The sequence below is a fragment of the Cnephaeus nilssonii genome (assembly GCF_951640355.1).
Source record: "Cnephaeus nilssonii genome assembly, chromosome: 4".
NCBI classification, from domain to species: Eukaryota; Metazoa; Chordata; class Mammalia; order Chiroptera; family Vespertilionidae; genus Cnephaeus; species Cnephaeus nilssonii.
The window spans coordinates 86930154-86946725 of NC_137075.1; the positions used below are offsets into that span (position 1 = coordinate 86930154).

The 16572-nt window shown below is 41.1% G+C and overlaps 1 protein-coding gene across 8 annotated transcripts in view; it reads right to left on the minus strand.

The window, feature by feature from the left end:
• Positions 1-16572, minus strand: part of ENTPD5 (ectonucleoside triphosphate diphosphohydrolase 5 (inactive)) — a 49913-nt gene that overhangs the window by 11673 nt on the left and 21668 nt on the right. For 4 of the 8 annotated variants that reach the window (XM_079769881.1, XM_079769883.1, XM_079769882.1 and 1 more), the window contains 9 exons: positions 15312-15384; positions 9110-9395; positions 8391-8470; positions 6826-6969; positions 3073-3148; positions 2765-2800; positions 2356-2444; positions 1967-2046; positions 1014-1075 (listed from right to left, as the gene is read on the minus strand). In XM_079769881.1, coding sequence (XP_079626007.1) covers positions 1014-1075; positions 1967-2046; positions 2356-2444; positions 2765-2800; positions 3073-3148; positions 6826-6969; positions 8391-8470; positions 9110-9326 — 784 coding nt within the window. In that variant the 5' untranslated portion in view covers positions 9327-9395; positions 15312-15384. The remainder of the gene's footprint in view (positions 1-1013; positions 1076-1966; positions 2047-2355; positions 2445-2764; positions 2801-3072; positions 3149-6825; positions 6970-8390; positions 8471-9109; positions 9396-15311; positions 15385-16572) is intronic. The other 4 variants (XM_079769885.1, XM_079769887.1, XM_079769886.1 and 1 more) reach the window with 3 other exon arrangements.

A 16572-nucleotide genomic window follows, 5' to 3' on the forward strand; every position in this document is an offset into this window, starting at 1 on the left:
TGGCTATTATTGCAAATACAAAGTGTTTTAAATGTAAAATCTTACTTAAGGTGAGGAAAGGGGCACAGAAAGGTAGCTAACTTGCCCCAAATCACAAAACTGAAACTGAACCCAATTCTACCTGACCACAAAAGCTGAGCTCTTGCCTAGCCCTTGTGGCTCAGTGGTTGAGCATCAACTCATGCACCAAGAAGTCGCTGGTTTGATTCCTGGTCAGGGCACATGCCCAGGTTGTGGGCTCAATCCCCAGCAGGGGGCATGCAGGAGGTAGCCAATCAATGTTGATGTTTCTCTCTCCCTCCCTCTCCTTTCCTCTAAAAATCAATAAAAACATGCAAAGAAAAAGAATCAAAGAAAAAAAAGCTGAGCTTTTAACCCTTCTACCACCTATGAAGAGGTGAATGGAGTTGCTCAGCTATTCCACCCTGCAAGTGGATTTTTTTTGCATCTGCATCTCCCATGTAAAGCCAAGGGCTTGAGCAAGCTCCTACCAAATTTACTCTTTGAGCCTTGAATTTCTGCAGATACTTCAGCCTCCTGGCCACAGGCTGTTGCCCCATACAAACAGACCTTATTCTAGAAATGACTAATAATGCATATCAAAACTTATCTGACTCATAAAGGAAAAAAAGAATTTGCCATTATTATGTCCATTGTATAACATACTAGAGGCCTGGCGTACAAATTTGTGCACTAGTGGGGTCCCTCGGCCTGGCCTGCGCCCTCTTGCAATCCAGGACCCCTCTAGGGATGTTGGACTGCCAGTTTCGGCCTGATCCCTGCAGGCCAGGCCGAAGGACCCCACTTGTGCAAGAAACCGTGCACTGGGCCAGTTTCGGCCTGATCCCCGCAGGCCAGGCCGAAGTGACCCCACTGGTGCAAGAATCTGTACACCGAATCCAATGCACTGGGCCTCTAGTATGCATATAAGATCTTTGGTTAATCTCTTCCCACAAGCTGAGTATTGGGTTCACTCTCACCATACCCCAACCAGCACAGGTACCCAGACGAACCTTCTGTTTCCAGGGCTCCCAGAGTTGCTAGTCTTGCAGCTTTCAATCCAAATCCCAAGTAACTGTAAAATACAGGATTGACTGCTGGTCCTGAAGTCCTCCAGCCTAAAGCTACCTCTTTCAAAAGTAACATGGTTCCTCTGTGACCTATTCATCTAGTGTGGCTAAGTGGTAATTTCTGCACAGTTTAGATCGGGGTGCTGCAGTAACTACTTTCCACAGCTATGACTTAAAGGCCAGAGATAGTGATGCTGCCTAGGGTCCCACCCTGGGAACCACCCCCAGAAAAGCTCTCATCTTAGCTCCCAGACTCACTGTGATCAAATCCTAGGCTGGATTTTGAACATCTGAAGGCAAACTCAATGGCATCAGCACAGAGCTTTGGCTGAACTTTTACTGAATGTCCTCTTTATAGAGAAAACTTTTGACTCTTTAAGTCATATATGTTGGAAGCCAAGAATGGATAAATCCTTGGATCCCTTGGTACAAGCATGTCAAACCCATGAGTTTGACATGCTTGCCTTTGGCATTTGGTAAGTGGGTTGAGTTTCAGGTTAATAGGCCTTCAGGGACTGGAAAAGACTATGTAAGGCTTATCAGATGCAATGAATAGATATGAAAATGCTTTAAAAAGTTAGAAGACTTGCTAGGCTGGCATAGCTCAGTGGCTGAGTGTAGACCTATGAACCAAACCAGGAGGTCACAGTTCGATTCCCAGTCAGAGCACGTGCCTGGGTTGTAGGCTCAATCCCCAGTGGGGGTCATGCAGGAGGCAGCCAATCAATGATTCTCTCTCATCATTGATGTTTCTATCTCTCTCTCCCTCTCCCTTCCTCTCTGTAATCAATGAAAAAAAATATTTTAAAAATAAGTTAGAAGGAAAAAAATAAAATAAAATAAGTTAGAAGGCTCATACTACATGAAATATTTTTCCTCCCTGTTCCCCTCCTCACCTATGTGTATAGAGTTTATAAGTTCTGTTAAACATCTCAAAGGAAGTGAGGTAGCCCCTAGGGGTTTGTTCCAGGGTTTTCTGCAAATTAGAAAAAGCAAAAAGGCTATTCAGAATCTGCGATTATTCTAAGGATGTTATCACCACCATCCCTGTCCCTCCCCCAGAAAGCAAGAGATCAAGGAGACAGATTAAACTGCTAATCTCATATGGCTTGAGGAAGCAAAGGGACTCTGAACAGTGACAAAGAAAAGTTCACTCAGTTATTAACTTACTCTACTCAGCCTATTTGTAGTGGAGCTGCTACCTAAAAATAGAGCACCACTTTCCTAGCACCATGATATGCCTGCCAAGTGAGTTGCTAACCAAACCTTCATGGTAATGACTCACCTGAAACTGGGGTAGAAATGTGATTTGGGTGGAGGCTCCCCCCAGATCCAGGGTCCCCACAGTCTCCTGACTGTGGCCATGCAGCTGACCTGTGGATGAGAGCCAGTGTGAAAATGTTCTGTTCCTGGACAGCCCAATACTCCTCGGTCTGCAATTTCTCTCCTGCTTTGGAGGAATTCCATAAACGCTCCATTGCTCCCTGCCCCCATGGATTACAGGCAAATGTTAACCTAGAAGGACTCTTGCTGCAGCTGAGGCCTTGAAGGCAGGTTATAAACACTAAATCCTGTCTTTCCTTTCCTCTTTTTTACAAAAGGAAAGAACAATACAGGAAAAAAGAAAGGTAATTTTGCTCTTTGACCCTGTATGAAACCCAGTCAAAATCTTGATACACTTGAGAATGTATTACCTGTCAGAAAATTCACAGTAATCCAAGCTAATATGCCTAAAAAAGACAGAGAGACAAGGATTACATCACAGAGTACTTTCCCTCTTCTCTGGCCCCATCTTTGTTCTCTTTTCTCTCTAAAGTTCATGTCTAAAGCACACACCTCCCTTCTCCCCATCCTACCATTCCTGCTATTCCATTCCTCCATGCTTATTTGTTTCTCCTTAGTTCCTTTTGCTTCAGCACCCGATCCTGTTCACAGTCCTTTAATCAGATCTTTTATTAACCCTGGCCCTCTCCCTCTAGAACATATATCAACACCTCTCCACCTTCATAGGATCCATCCATGATGCTAACACTGTCATTTGGTACCAGGAAAGGTGACTTCTTGAAGATCTCTTTTACCTAGAGAAAAAGGAAAACATTTGAATTCCCTAAGGCAATAAAATTGATTTCCATATTTTGGCTATATCCTAAAAGGCTTAGAAAACTACTCTCTTCATTGTCCCTAAATAAAATCTTAGAACTCATTAATTTTCTCTAAAGAAACTAGAGAAGGCCCAGCGGTGTGACTCAGTGGTTGAGCATGGACCTAAGAACCAGGAAGTCAGGGCATATGCCCAGTTTGCAGGCTGGATCCCCAGTAGGGGGCCTGCAGGAGGCAGCCCATCAATGATTCTCTCATCATTGATGTTTCTATCCCTCTCTTCTCCCTTCCTCTCTCTGAAATCAGTAAAAATATATTTAAAAAAGAAAAAAAAAGGCTAGAGAAGAAACTATGCAAGTTATTAGTGATTTATTGTAAAAAGAAAACACAGGAATTCCCTTAACTTTAAAATAAACTGCAACCAACCAAATCATCTACATTTATAGGTGAACTGGACCTAGGAAAGGGCATACATTTGACCTTGCCAGCTCAAATCAGGATCCTGTAATTTTTTAAAGCACCTGATTAATTCTACCTGGATATGTGCTGGAAGCTAGGAGGACCCCTGCCCACTCCATTTCTTAGATGAGCAGATAAATTTGGAGAGTAGAAAAAGAGTTGGGCCTGGGGGGCTCCTGAGACTACAATAAAGTTTCTGCTGCTCTCATATCAAATTCTATAGTTTTTGTCCTTCATGGTAAAGGAGCTCATGTCCCTGGGCTGAGGTACTCTGCTGCCAACCCCTGTCAAATCCTGGCACATGGCTGGGGCCTCAAAAGAGTCTAGAGAGATCCCAAATCTAAATTTACTTATTCTATTTCAGAAGATGAGGATGAAGAGCTTGCACAAATGCTCTTGACGCTCTATAAATATAGGTCAATAATATGGGTGTTATGTCTTATTTTTATACTAGTGGCCCTGCGCACGAATCTGTGTGCAAGTAGCTCCCTGCCACTTGCCTCAGCTGGCCACCCCGCCCACCGCCACTAGTAGCTCGCTGCCCCACCCCCCTGTAGCTCCCCACTGCTTATAGCTCTCAACCCCGCCCTCCTGCTGATCGGTCATTATGTGATGGCGTCCCAACCAATTTGCACATTACCTTATTATAAGTATAGATTGTAAGTATAGATGATTATCATGTTGGGGAGAGAGAGGCTCCAAATAGAGTTAGGAAAAATTCTAGTCTTGGTTGTTCTCATTTCTGACAGAACACTTCATGCAGTTACCTCTGAACCCTATTTCAACCAGGAAACGCCAGTTAAGTGATCCATAAACAAGCATTTAAGAACACAGATAAGCCATAGCTGGTTTGGCTCAGGGAATAGAGCATTAGCTTGGGGACTGAAGGGTCCCAAGTTCAATTCCAGTCAAGGGCATGTGCCTGGGTTGCAGGCTCGATCCCCAATAGGGGATGTGAAGGCAGCCAATCAATGATTCTCTCTCATCATTGATGTTTCTCTCTCTCTCTTTACCTCTCCCTTCTTCTCTAAAAATCCATAAAAATATATTTTTTAAAAAAGAAGATAGACGAGCAAACAGGAATAAACAAAGTTTCTGCTCTTGCCCTCTCCACTCCATGCCTCTGCTCACAATTAATTCTCAACACAGCAGCCAAGAGTGGTGCTTTAAAAACAGACATCAGATTATATCCCTCCTTAGCTCAAACCCTCCTGTGACTTCCTTCTTAGAGAAAAAGGCCTTACACTGGCCTTTGATGCCCTATCACTCCTTCTCCTCCAGCCACCCTACCCTGGATGCTAATCCTTGAACATGTCAAGCACATTTCTGATTTAGGTCTTTACACCTGTTTATCTAGCATGGAATAGTCTATATTCACAAATGTTTTACATAGCTTGTTTCTTTATTCCCTTCAGATCTCTGATCAAATGCATCTTACCAATGAGGTCTTTCCTGATCACCCTATTTAAAATAGCACTTCTCCCACACTACCACTAGCATTCCTATCTGCCTTACCCTGCTTTATTTTTTTCGCCATAGCTTTTAAAGCACCTGACATCCTTTGTATTGACTTGTTCATTTTGTCTTGGAAACTAGGATGTTAGTTCCATTAAGACAGGGACAGTGTTATTTTTGTTTCCTGCTCTATGTCTACTTCACCAGTGCCCAGTACATAGTAAAGCACTCATATGATGAAAAAATGAGTGAATGAATGAGGAATTGGAATTCAGATTCTCATAAGGACATTCCAGGCAGTTTATCTTTGGGCAAGGGACTTAAGCCCTCTGTACTGACAAAGGAGAATCTATAATAATAAGAGCGTAATATGCAAATCGACTGAACAGCCGAACAGCAGAACGACCATCCGGACAACCTTCCAGACAAAGCCAGGGCTGTGAGGGCCGAGGCAGTTGGTGCTGCGAGGGCCAAGCCCCTTGCATGAATTTAGTGCATTGGGCCTTTAGTGGATTTATAAAACTGAATTAAAACACCTAAACATAGAATCATTTTTTTAAAATATATTTTATTGATTTTTTACAGAGAGGAAGGGAGAGGGATAGAGAGTAAGAAACATCCATGAGAGAGAAACATCGATCAGCTGCCTCCTGCACACCCCCTACTGGGGATGTGCCCACAAACAAAGTACATGCCCTTTATCGGAATTGAACCTGGGATCCTTCACTCTGCAGGCCGATGCTCTATCCACTGAGCCAAACCCGTCAGGGCGAATCATTTTTTTTGCTGTGATTTTTTGTTATAATGGGATTCTGCATATATTCTTCACAATATTAATTATTAATCTTATTAATTTACACATTTTTGTATAATAAAATGTACAATAATGTTTAAAATAGAGTTTTTTAAAACTCTCTGTACTTAGTTTTGATCTGAATGAGCAATAAAATAGATATCTTTAAAAACCTTTCATACTTTACAATTCCATGATTCTTCTCAAAACCTTTATACTGAGAGAAAAAAGTAAGACACACAAGAAAAGAAATATAAACTGTATGACTCCATTTACAGGAAATGTAAGAACTTGCAAAACTAATCTATAATGACATAAAGCAAATCAGTGGTTGCCTGGTTTCACTAGAGGGGGAAATTGACTACAAAGGGGCACAAGGAATGTATGTATTTGTCAACACTCATTTAACTGTATACTTAAAATTGATAAATTTAATTGCATGTAAGTTACTCCTCATTGAAGTTGATTAAAAATAATTCTGCTGTAATAAGTTTAGAAAATTATGAGCATCATGATCCTGGCCAGTGTGGCTCATTAGATTGGGTGGTCTACAGTGCATCAAAAGGTTGCCAGTTTGATTCCTGGTCAGGGCACATGACCAGGTTGTGGGCTCGATCCCCAGTAGGAATCGTACAGGAGGCAGTTGATCTACGTTTTGCTCTCACATCAATGTTTCTCTCTCTCTCTCTAAAAATTGATTTAAAAGAATATATATTTTTTAAAAACATCACGGATCGTGCTTTAAATTTTTTTAGGAAAAGCTCTATAAATTCAAGAGTAATATTTTAAAATGTAAATAACTAGCTACAAAAGAGCCCAAAGTCACCACAGTGCTTTAGCAATGGTGGAATACTAAAGGTTAACATGCCAGAGGGCTTTAAACCCATAAAGAAAATGTTTATATAGGGAAAAAGAATTATCCAAGATGCAGATGATTTCAAATATTACCTCAAAGAGCAGAGCCTGGGCTTTCTGTTCTGGCAGTAAGCGCAGTCCTGCTGTTGCCTTCAAAACCACTGGGGTCCTTTTCCAATGACTTCGGGGGATTGAGTCTTTGGCTACCTCCAAGAGCTCTTGAACAGTCTCAGCACCCTGCAAAAAGAGAAGAGCCACTCAGGCAGTAAAGAGTCCATGTGGTGGCACTTGTATATTCCCTCATCATGTTTCTGTAGGAGCAGAAACCTAGAGAAGTAGGCTTCTTTGAAGGAGAATCCATTTCATTTTGGGTAAGTAGTAATAAAAATGATTCTTTTATAATGTGGTCATTTTAATTGATTGCTATTTTGTGTCTCATATAAATTAGCTTCAGGCCAGAAAGTTGCATATAGTGAAGGAAACACATAATTAGGAGTTAGAAGGCTTGCTAACCCTGTGCCTAACATAGGGGCTTCCTGGACTTGGCTTCCTCGGCTGTGAGATGGGATATATTCCTCGTACCACCACAAACTGCTGTGTACATTAGATGAGGCAGACTGTGTGTAGTTTCCACACAAAGGCCAGCTGTAGCTGTTATTATGCTACACTTTATATGATTTCCATTAGGACAGAATATGTCAGGTTCATTTTTACATCACTAACACCTACATGCATGGTACACAGTAATGCTTAATTTATGATTAATTCAAAAGCATTATTTTAAATCCTGTTTCCCTGAGTAAACACCTATCCTGATACATGATGCCTCTTATAATCATAATTAATAGCAACCATAACACAATCTTCTTCTCTAAATGTCAAATCAGTCTTTGATAATGTAGTTGCTTTCAAGAGCTCCTAGTTTTCTAGCATTTTTGCCATTTTAAAACAGTGAGCTGAGAAAATAAACATCCCCTCAGTTCTTCAAGTTCAAACCATTTTAGGTTTCCCTTTGGTTAATGATTATGCTCGAGACACTGAATAATATCTTTACAGCTGCTACCAAAGTTCAACATTCTATTTTATTCTGACTTATTCTATTTTAATGTGGCCTCTGACACACTGGGTTTTGCATGTTGTGGGTGCTCCAATGTGAAACATAGACACAACAAAACCATTCATCCTCTGCTACCAAAGATTTTTTCATCACATATTCTTGCCTAATTTCCAGAGTATAGGCATGGTCTGTCTTATATCTAAGTGTTCAGAAAGGAGTTCAGTGGGTCCACATTCCCTAAGTTGTCTGTCATGTTTATATCTCATACCCTATAGAACTTCATGTCCATCTTCTACATCTACATTAATCAATGCAGCTGATGGCTTCAAATCAAAATCTTAAACAGTAAATAAAAAGGGAGAAATCTCTTAAAGAGATTCTAGCCTCCTTCCACCAAAGCCCTAGTGAGTTCAGGATATATAATTTCTGTTATCCAGGAGATTAGCAGAGGACAGAAAACCGACCTCACATATAACCTCAGTATCAGTGGTGAACAGCACGAGATATTTAACAGCAGCTGTGTGGTGAAATTATCAAGATATTGAGAATCTAAACATCTTATTGTAATTGTAAAAAACAAACAAACAAACAAAAAACTCACCTGCTTAGGTTGATCTACAAAAGCAGAAAGTCCTGGCTTTACAGAATCAAAAATTTCCCCTTCCAGAACTGGAAGCTGTCCTATTTTGTCCAGGGATTAAAATAGAAGAGAGATGACTGATTACCAAAAGTTAGGCTGCTTCTGATACTGGGCTCTGTCATACGACCTACTAGATTAACCTGCTATTCCCCGAGCTATTCCAGGTAATCCCACCTGTGGGGAATGGCTGGCAGGAGTATTGAGGAAGACAGAGGATGACAGGCAATCCTTGAGAGTCCCTCTGTCATTTCTCTGGTGGACACCTAGTTCCTACTCCTTTCCCTAGGCTTTACATGTAACTTGAAGACAGAACCCTGGAAATTCAGGAAAAATTATACTTCAGGGTCCCTTCTCCAAGATGGTAGTGATCCTTCTCTCGAGACTACCCCAATATTCTCAATATTCTGCACCCGGAAGTATCAACCACCTTTCAAGAAAAGGAAAGACAAATTTTAGCTATACTTCTTGGACACATGGGTTTCAAACTACAGGCAACCCAGATCTCTCTTAATCTCACATTGAATTAAACATTATATACTCAATTATAGTCCAAAATGTTCTCTGAAGAAAGACATTCAATAGCCATAAGATTCTGTAATGCACATTACACACTCTCAGTACATTTGTTTCTACTAGAGTATGGATTTATCAACTCTGGTGAGGGTACCAGTTGCACTTACCTGCTATTTTCTGCACAAAGGTGTAAACATGAATTCGTGTTCCAGTGCTCCCTGCATCAAACATAATTCCATACAAGGTGCTGGTACTGACATTGATGGGGCACATGGAAGACAGGAAGACACCCTCAAACCAAGTCTGCTGGTCTCTGTGGAAGGTAGTGCTGCAAACACAGGATGCTACCAACATGAAAAAAGCTGCTCCCCAGGAAGTGGCCATTCTCTTCCCAAGACGTGGTGAGTCTAGACCTTTGTTGCAGAAGCAGTGCTGCTCAAACACCTGCAGTGGCTTAAAGGACAAAGCCACACAAGGTTAGATCAAGTGGCCTTTTTGTTTACACCTGTAAAAGAAGTAACACCATCGTAGAAGTACCACCCCTTTCCTAAGGTGCTCCTTCTTCTCTGTTTCTAACAACCAGAACAACCAGATAGACCAGGGTGACACAGACTCTTAGGACCTTTTCTGAAGGCTATCTGGTTGCAAAGGAAATTTGGGATTTAAAATATATTTAACCAAGCTCTGCTTTTAATTGTAGAGTGGATCTCACATATTCAAAGGCTCTCTCTGACACCTTGCTCCTATTGTGGAGTCCAATTTTCTTATCTCCATTTTGACAACTTTGTCTTTAGAGCATGTACTAACCCTCTCTCCCTGTTACCTCTCTTTCTGCTTTTTTACATTAGAAGCTTCAATTTCTGAATTAAAGTTATAAAGTTCCAAAGGAGTTATAAAGCCCCAGCCCCGGGGTGTTCCCAGCTTTCAAAAATCAGGTTATTGGACTGACACCTGTGACCAACAATGTTGACATTGGCTTGCACATGCAACCACATTTCAAGGAAATAATTAACTTAATTTAAATTACTTAAATAGGTCATTATGGTTTTTATTTTCTTTATTTTTCATTCATTATGGTTTTTAAAATATCCTTCACAGGTTTCAGGCCATGTTATCCCCATAAGAACTTAGGGCAGATGGACAAATTAACACAGAGACATTCAATAACTTGCTGAAAGTAATAAAGCAGGTCAATGGTGAGATTTTATTATTATTATTATTGATTTTGGAGAGGAAGGATGAAAGAGAGATAGAAACACAAATAATGAGAGAATAATTGATCAGCTGCCTCCTGCATGCCCCCTACTAGGGATCAAGCCTACAACCTGGGCATGTGCCCTTGACTGGAATTGAACCTGGGACCCTTCAGTCCACAGGCCAATGCTCTATCCACGGAGCCAAACTGGTTAGGGCAACGGTGAAATTTTATCAGATAACAGTCTTTACTCTTGCCAACCTTTCTTTTTCCCTGATTCCAAAGTGCATCTCTTATGGAAAGTTACTCCTATATTTCTTTTTTTTTTTTTTTACTCCTATATTTCTTAATGTGTCCTTAGTAAAGGCATAAAACTCAGTACTAGTGCTCAGCATTCTTTGTTTTGAATTTGTATGTTACGATAGGTTGAATACAATTGATGATGAAAACCTAGAGTAAGGTGACACAGAAAAATGTCTCCTGGATAGGCTGTATTTTCCCCTGGTATTAATGAAGAATGCTATATCTATCCTCTAACATTTTTTAATCCTCACCCGAGAATATTTTTTTCATTGATTTTTTTTTTTAGAGAGAGTGTGGAAAGGAAGGAAGGCGTGGGAGGAGATAGTGAGAGAAAAAACATCTATTGGATGCCTCACGCACTTGCTCCGACCAGGGCTGGGGACCGAACCTGCAACCCAGGTACATGCCCTTGATTGGAATCAAACCTAGAACCTTCCGTGCACGGCTAACACTCTACCAAGCATGTCAAACTCAAGGCCGATGGGCCGCATGCCTCCTTGCACTGAGCACACTGGACAGGGCTATCCTCTAACATTTAAGGCTTCCTTAATTGCCCCTTATGTACTTTGCTCAAAACATTTTTTAAATCATTTTTTTACTTCTCACTTACAGTGGACATACAATATTATATATTAGTTTCAGGTGTATATCCCAGTGACCAGACCTTATATAACTTACTAAGTAATCATCCTGATAAATCTCATACCCATTTGACACCATACATAGTTAATAGGATATTATTGACTATATTTCCTATGCTGTAATTTACATCCCCATGACTATTCTGCAACAACCAATTTGTACTTCTTAATCCCCTACCCTTTTCCCCCATCTTCCCAGCTATCCCCAAATTTGGCAACCATGACAACGTTTTCTGTATCTATAAGTCTATTTCTTTTCTGCTTGTTTATCTTGTTTTTTTAGATTCAATTGTTGATAGATATGTATTTATTGCGATTTGGTTGTTTGTTTTTTATCTTTCTCCTTTTTCTCCTTCTTCTTCTAGAAGACCCTTTAATATTTCATGTAATAATGTTTGATGGTGATTAACTCCTTTAGCTTTTTCTTGTCTAGGAAGCCCTTTTTCTCTTCTTCCATTATAAATGATAGTTTTCTGGGTAGAGTAATTTTGGTTGTAGGTTCTTGCTTTTCATCACTTTGAATATTTCTTGCCACTCTCTTCTGGCCTGCAAAATTCTGTTGAGAAATCAGCTGACAGTCTGATGGGAGCTCCCTTCTAGGTAACTAACTGCTTTTATCTTGATGCTTTTAAGATTCTCTTTTTACCTTTAACCTTTTGCATTTTAATTATTATGTGTCTTGGTGTGGGCCTCTTTGGGTTCATCTTGTCTATTTCCTTCACCAGGTTAGGGAAGTTTTCTGTCATTTTTTTTTTTCAAATAGGATTTCAATTTCTGTTTGTTTTTCTCCTCACCCAAAGATATTTTTTTCCATCCATTGATTTTTAGAGAGAGAGTGGAAGGGAGAGGGAGAGACAGAGAGAAACACCGATGTGAGAGAGATACAGTGATTGGTTGACCAGAGCTGGGAGCCTGCAACTGAGGCATGTGCCCTTGACCAGAATCCAGAATCAAACTCGGGACTCTTCAGTCCACAGGCCCATGCTCTATCCACTGAGCAAAACTGGCTAGGGCTCAATTTTTTTAAAAAAACTATTTTTATTGATTTCAGAGAGGACTGGAGAGGGAGAGATAGAAACATCAATGATGAAAGAAAATCATTGATCAGCTGCCTCCTGCATGCCGCACACTGGGGATCAAGTCCACAAACTGGGCGTGTGCCCTGACCGGGAATCGAACAGTGACCTCCTGGTTCATAGGGCAACACTCACCCACAGAGCCACACCGGCTGGACGGTTTTCAATTTTTTGTTCTCTCTCTTCTAATTCCGGCACTCCTATTATTCAAAATTGTCCCAGAGACTCCTTATACTATCTTCATTTTTTTTTTTGGGGGGGGGGTTGGGGGAGGAGGGGAATTCTCTTTTCTTTTTGCTGTTCTGGTTGAGTGTTTTCTGCTTTCCTTATATTCCAAATCTCCAATTTGATTCTCTGCTTCATCTACTCCACTGTTGACTCCCTATAATGTATTCATTTCAGTTAGTGTAGTCTTCATTTCTGACTGGTTCTTTTTTATGTTTTCTATCTCCATTTTTATGTCTCCTTCCCTCTTTGTTGAAGTTTTCACTAAGTTCATTGAGCATACTTATAATCAGTGTTTTGAACTCTGCATCTAGTAGATTGTTTCCACTTTGTTTAGTTCTTTTTTTTTTTTTTTTTTTTGGAGTTTGGTTCTGTTCTTTCCTTTGGAACATGTTTCTTTGTTTCCTCATTTTGGCTGCCTCCCTGTGTTTGTTTCTATCTATTAGGTTGAGCTGCAACATCTCTCCGACTTGGTAGAATGGCCTTATGAACTGGGTGTTCTATAGGGTCCAGTGGCACAGCCTCCCTATGCACCTGAGCTGGGCATTCTAGGTGCATTGTTGTGGGAAGCCACTGCTTTCCCAATATTGTCATAAGAGTGCACCAAGGAACGCGGAAGGCCGATGGACCGTGGATGTTAGCAGGGCTGTGTTGAGACAGTGGTGGCTTGAAGCAATTTCTTTTTTCTTTTTTTAAATATATTTTACTGATTTTTTTTACAGAGAGGAAGGGAGAGGGTTAGAGAGTTAGAAACATCGATGAGAGAGAAACATCGATCAACTGCCTCCTGCATACCCCCTACTGGGGATGTGCCCGCAACCAAGGTACATGCCCTTGACCAGAATCGAACCTGGGACCCTTCAGTCTGCAGGCCGACGCTCTATCCACTGAGCCAAACTGGTCAGGGCTTGAAGCAATTTCTTGACCTAATAGTCTCAAAGTAAATGTTTACTGAACCTTACTGATCTTTATTGACCTTAGAGATTGTCTGTCTGCTACCTGTTTGCTGTGCTTTACTGAGGGCAAGATGTGTATCTAAAATTGAATAAAAAGCAGATAAGGCCAGGTTTGAGTGTGCCTCTCCAAGAGAGAGGTCTCCACCTGGCCCCCCATGCCTTCTAAATTCATATTTCGTGTCTATGTTTTCATTTGTGTGTTGGCCCCTTCTTCAGATCCTGAATCCCTGCCGCAAAAGGTTGCAGCACACTGTACTCTCCAACCCCAGCCCCAGGTGGGCTGTGTACACCCTCCTGTGTAGTTGAGCCTTGATTGCTGTATGCACAACAATGGGAGGGATTTATCCCCCAGGCCAATCACCTGCAAGGACTGTGGGAGATCACCAATGACTATGGAAGATCAGCTGTGCAGGCCCACCCCATAGAGCAAGACTTACTTTGGCGGGGCTTGGTGCCTACTGAGACCACCTCTGAAGTGTGTCACATGTGGAGGTGATTGGGTAGTGCTTCAATGTGGTCTGAAGCTGTCCACTGGGTGCACTGACTTTGGGCCTCCCAGGAGGTTCAGACCAATGTCAGCTGCTGCCTGGGGCCACCCACCATGAGCTACAAAGTGATCTGCAGATGGCTGCTACTTGTGCTGGGCTTGGAGGTGCCCTGACAAGACCAAACTGCAAACCAAGGCTCCTGCTACTAGTGCTGGACCTGTGGCCACTTAGTGAGAGGTATGGGGCACACTGAGGCCAGCTGCTGCTTGAGAGATTTTAGGAAAATCTGAAGCACAAGCCAAAACAGACCATTCATGTCAAAAAGCCACTGGAAACAGTTTGGGTGGGCCCACAAGTTGGGTGGAGTGGGGTCTCAAGGAATCACCAGGGTGGGGCAAAGAGTATGAGCCAGGTTGATGGAAAAGTCAGATATGGCTCCCTCATGCTGCCTCTGGGGAGGGGGGTCTCAAAAAAAGAACAATGGCCTCTGCTGGCACTTTAATCTGGAAGAAAGCTGTCCCCCAAACTCTCGCCCTGATGTCAGATATTTCAGTTCTTCCCCTAATGTCCCTGGTTCCTTTCAAGCTGCTGCCCCAGCACTGGAGCTCAGAGGGAGTGAGACCAAGGTAGTCCAAGTGTGGGCCCTTTAAGAGGCAGCCCTCCATCTCACTCAGCTATAATCCTTGCTGGTTTTTACAGTCAGAAGTTATGGGGATCTCTCTTCTAGATACTAGAACCCTGGGCTGGGGGGCTGGGTGTGGGGCTGGGACCCCTCGCTTCTCAGGGGGCACCTCTGCAGCCAAGATATTCCTCCCAATTTTTATCCATTACACATTGATATGGGACCAGCCTGTTCTATGTCTCACCCCTAGTACCAGTCTTAATACCAGTCTTAATGTGGCTTCTTCTTTAAATCCCTAGTTGTAGGATTTCCATTCAGCTAGATTTCAGATGGTTCTGAATGATGGTTGTTCTATAGTTTAGTTGTCATTTTGATGTGCCAAAACAGTTTTTTGGGAGGTTTTCTTATCCAGCTTTATCTCTGAAATTCACCTTGTATAAGCCATACTCGTTAAACAAGATCTAATTCCAAAGTCCCCATTTCCCAGTTCCCTTATCTCTAACACAATACTCGGTGTAGTTGGAATACTGAGTGAGGATTTTTAATCATTCTTAAGTTTGTTTATCTCCTATATCAAAATGTATCACTCTCCACAGATGACACATAAAATAAAATAAAATTAAAATTAATTGAATTTGGAATTTTAAAGTATTTTAAATAGAGTTGTTTTGAGATACTGCAAAGGCAGAGTTAGAATTATCAGTCTGAACACTCTTCAAGGTTGAACTTCTATCCTGAAGTTAAAAACCAGAGTTATTATTGGTTAGGAAAGGAGAATTTTTAGAATCTTACACAAAGGAAACTTCATCCCAGGAAATCAACCACTGAAACCAGGGCAGATGCCTGGCCAGATTCATACTCACATCTTAAATTACTCCCTCTGGCTGATTCTTCTTTTACAGAACATAAACTGGTCATGTAGATCAATCTAAATAACTGAAAACAGAAACCACCTTTAGGATTCTCTGAGCATTAACAGATCCTGGCCTTGTCCAGAGCTCAAACCATATTCAATATCTGATCCCGTTTCTCCCCCAGGAAGTGTATTTAGGGACTTTCCAGTCACCAGTCTTCCCCCCTCTCCATGACTGATGTACAGCAGCTTCTTCAGGGCTTATTCATATTTTCTCTATTATTGTTGTTTCTGAAAAACCTCTCCATCTTCTATTTCCATTAAGCAAGAATTTGCCTTTCAAAAGAGATTTCAAAGGGAAAAAATGCATACTAGGTATCCTTTTTCCTGGAGTGAAAACTGCAGAGTCATACCAGGTGTTCAGTGTACTAGTAAAACTAAACAGATATTAAAGAAAGCAAAAGATGAACACATAAAATGCCTCTTTTGCTCTCAACCCCACCTTCTAACACCACTTCTAATCTCATTTTTTAAGATTAGCTACTTTAAGAATGGTAATAGAAAGGTTTACAATTTAGAGTGCATAGAATAGTGTCCTATTTACATGACACCAGCCTGCACAGCTTGCTCATTTGCTTTAGTTTTTGCTCAATTGCCATTAGATTCTTAGTGAGACCTTTCTTGTTCACTCTATAAAATGCAACCCACCCAGTCACCTACACATCTACCTTCCTTCCCTGTTATATTTCTCCATAGCACTTCTCATCTCCTAATGCACTATATAATTTACTATTTTGGGTGTGTTGGTTTTTTTTTATACTTTCTGTTCCCCCTTCCCAATGTGAGTTATACACAGGCAGGAATATATGTTTTGTTCAATGATGTGTTCTTGGTGCTGGAACAGAACGACCACAAAGTAGGTGTTGAATATACTCTGAAGGGAAGAACAGTTTTCAATAGCTCATGGACTGAATCTCACCCACTTAAGAAGAATATAATAGCTAACTTCTTTCCAAAAGGAGATTACCTACCCTTTGGAAGACCAAGATTCCAAACTTGCAAGGAAGAATTGTTTCTCCAAATGTGTCAATTACATTAAAAGTTTTATATGCTACTAAAAATAATGTACATAGTCAGGTTTATTTTTTATAAATTGGTGAGTATATATCAGTTTATTTAAATCCACTACTTTCAGAATTGGTCTTCTCAATATCTCTTGCTCTTTATCTCCTATTCACTCCCAACAAAGCCTCATCTTCAATTCTTTTCAT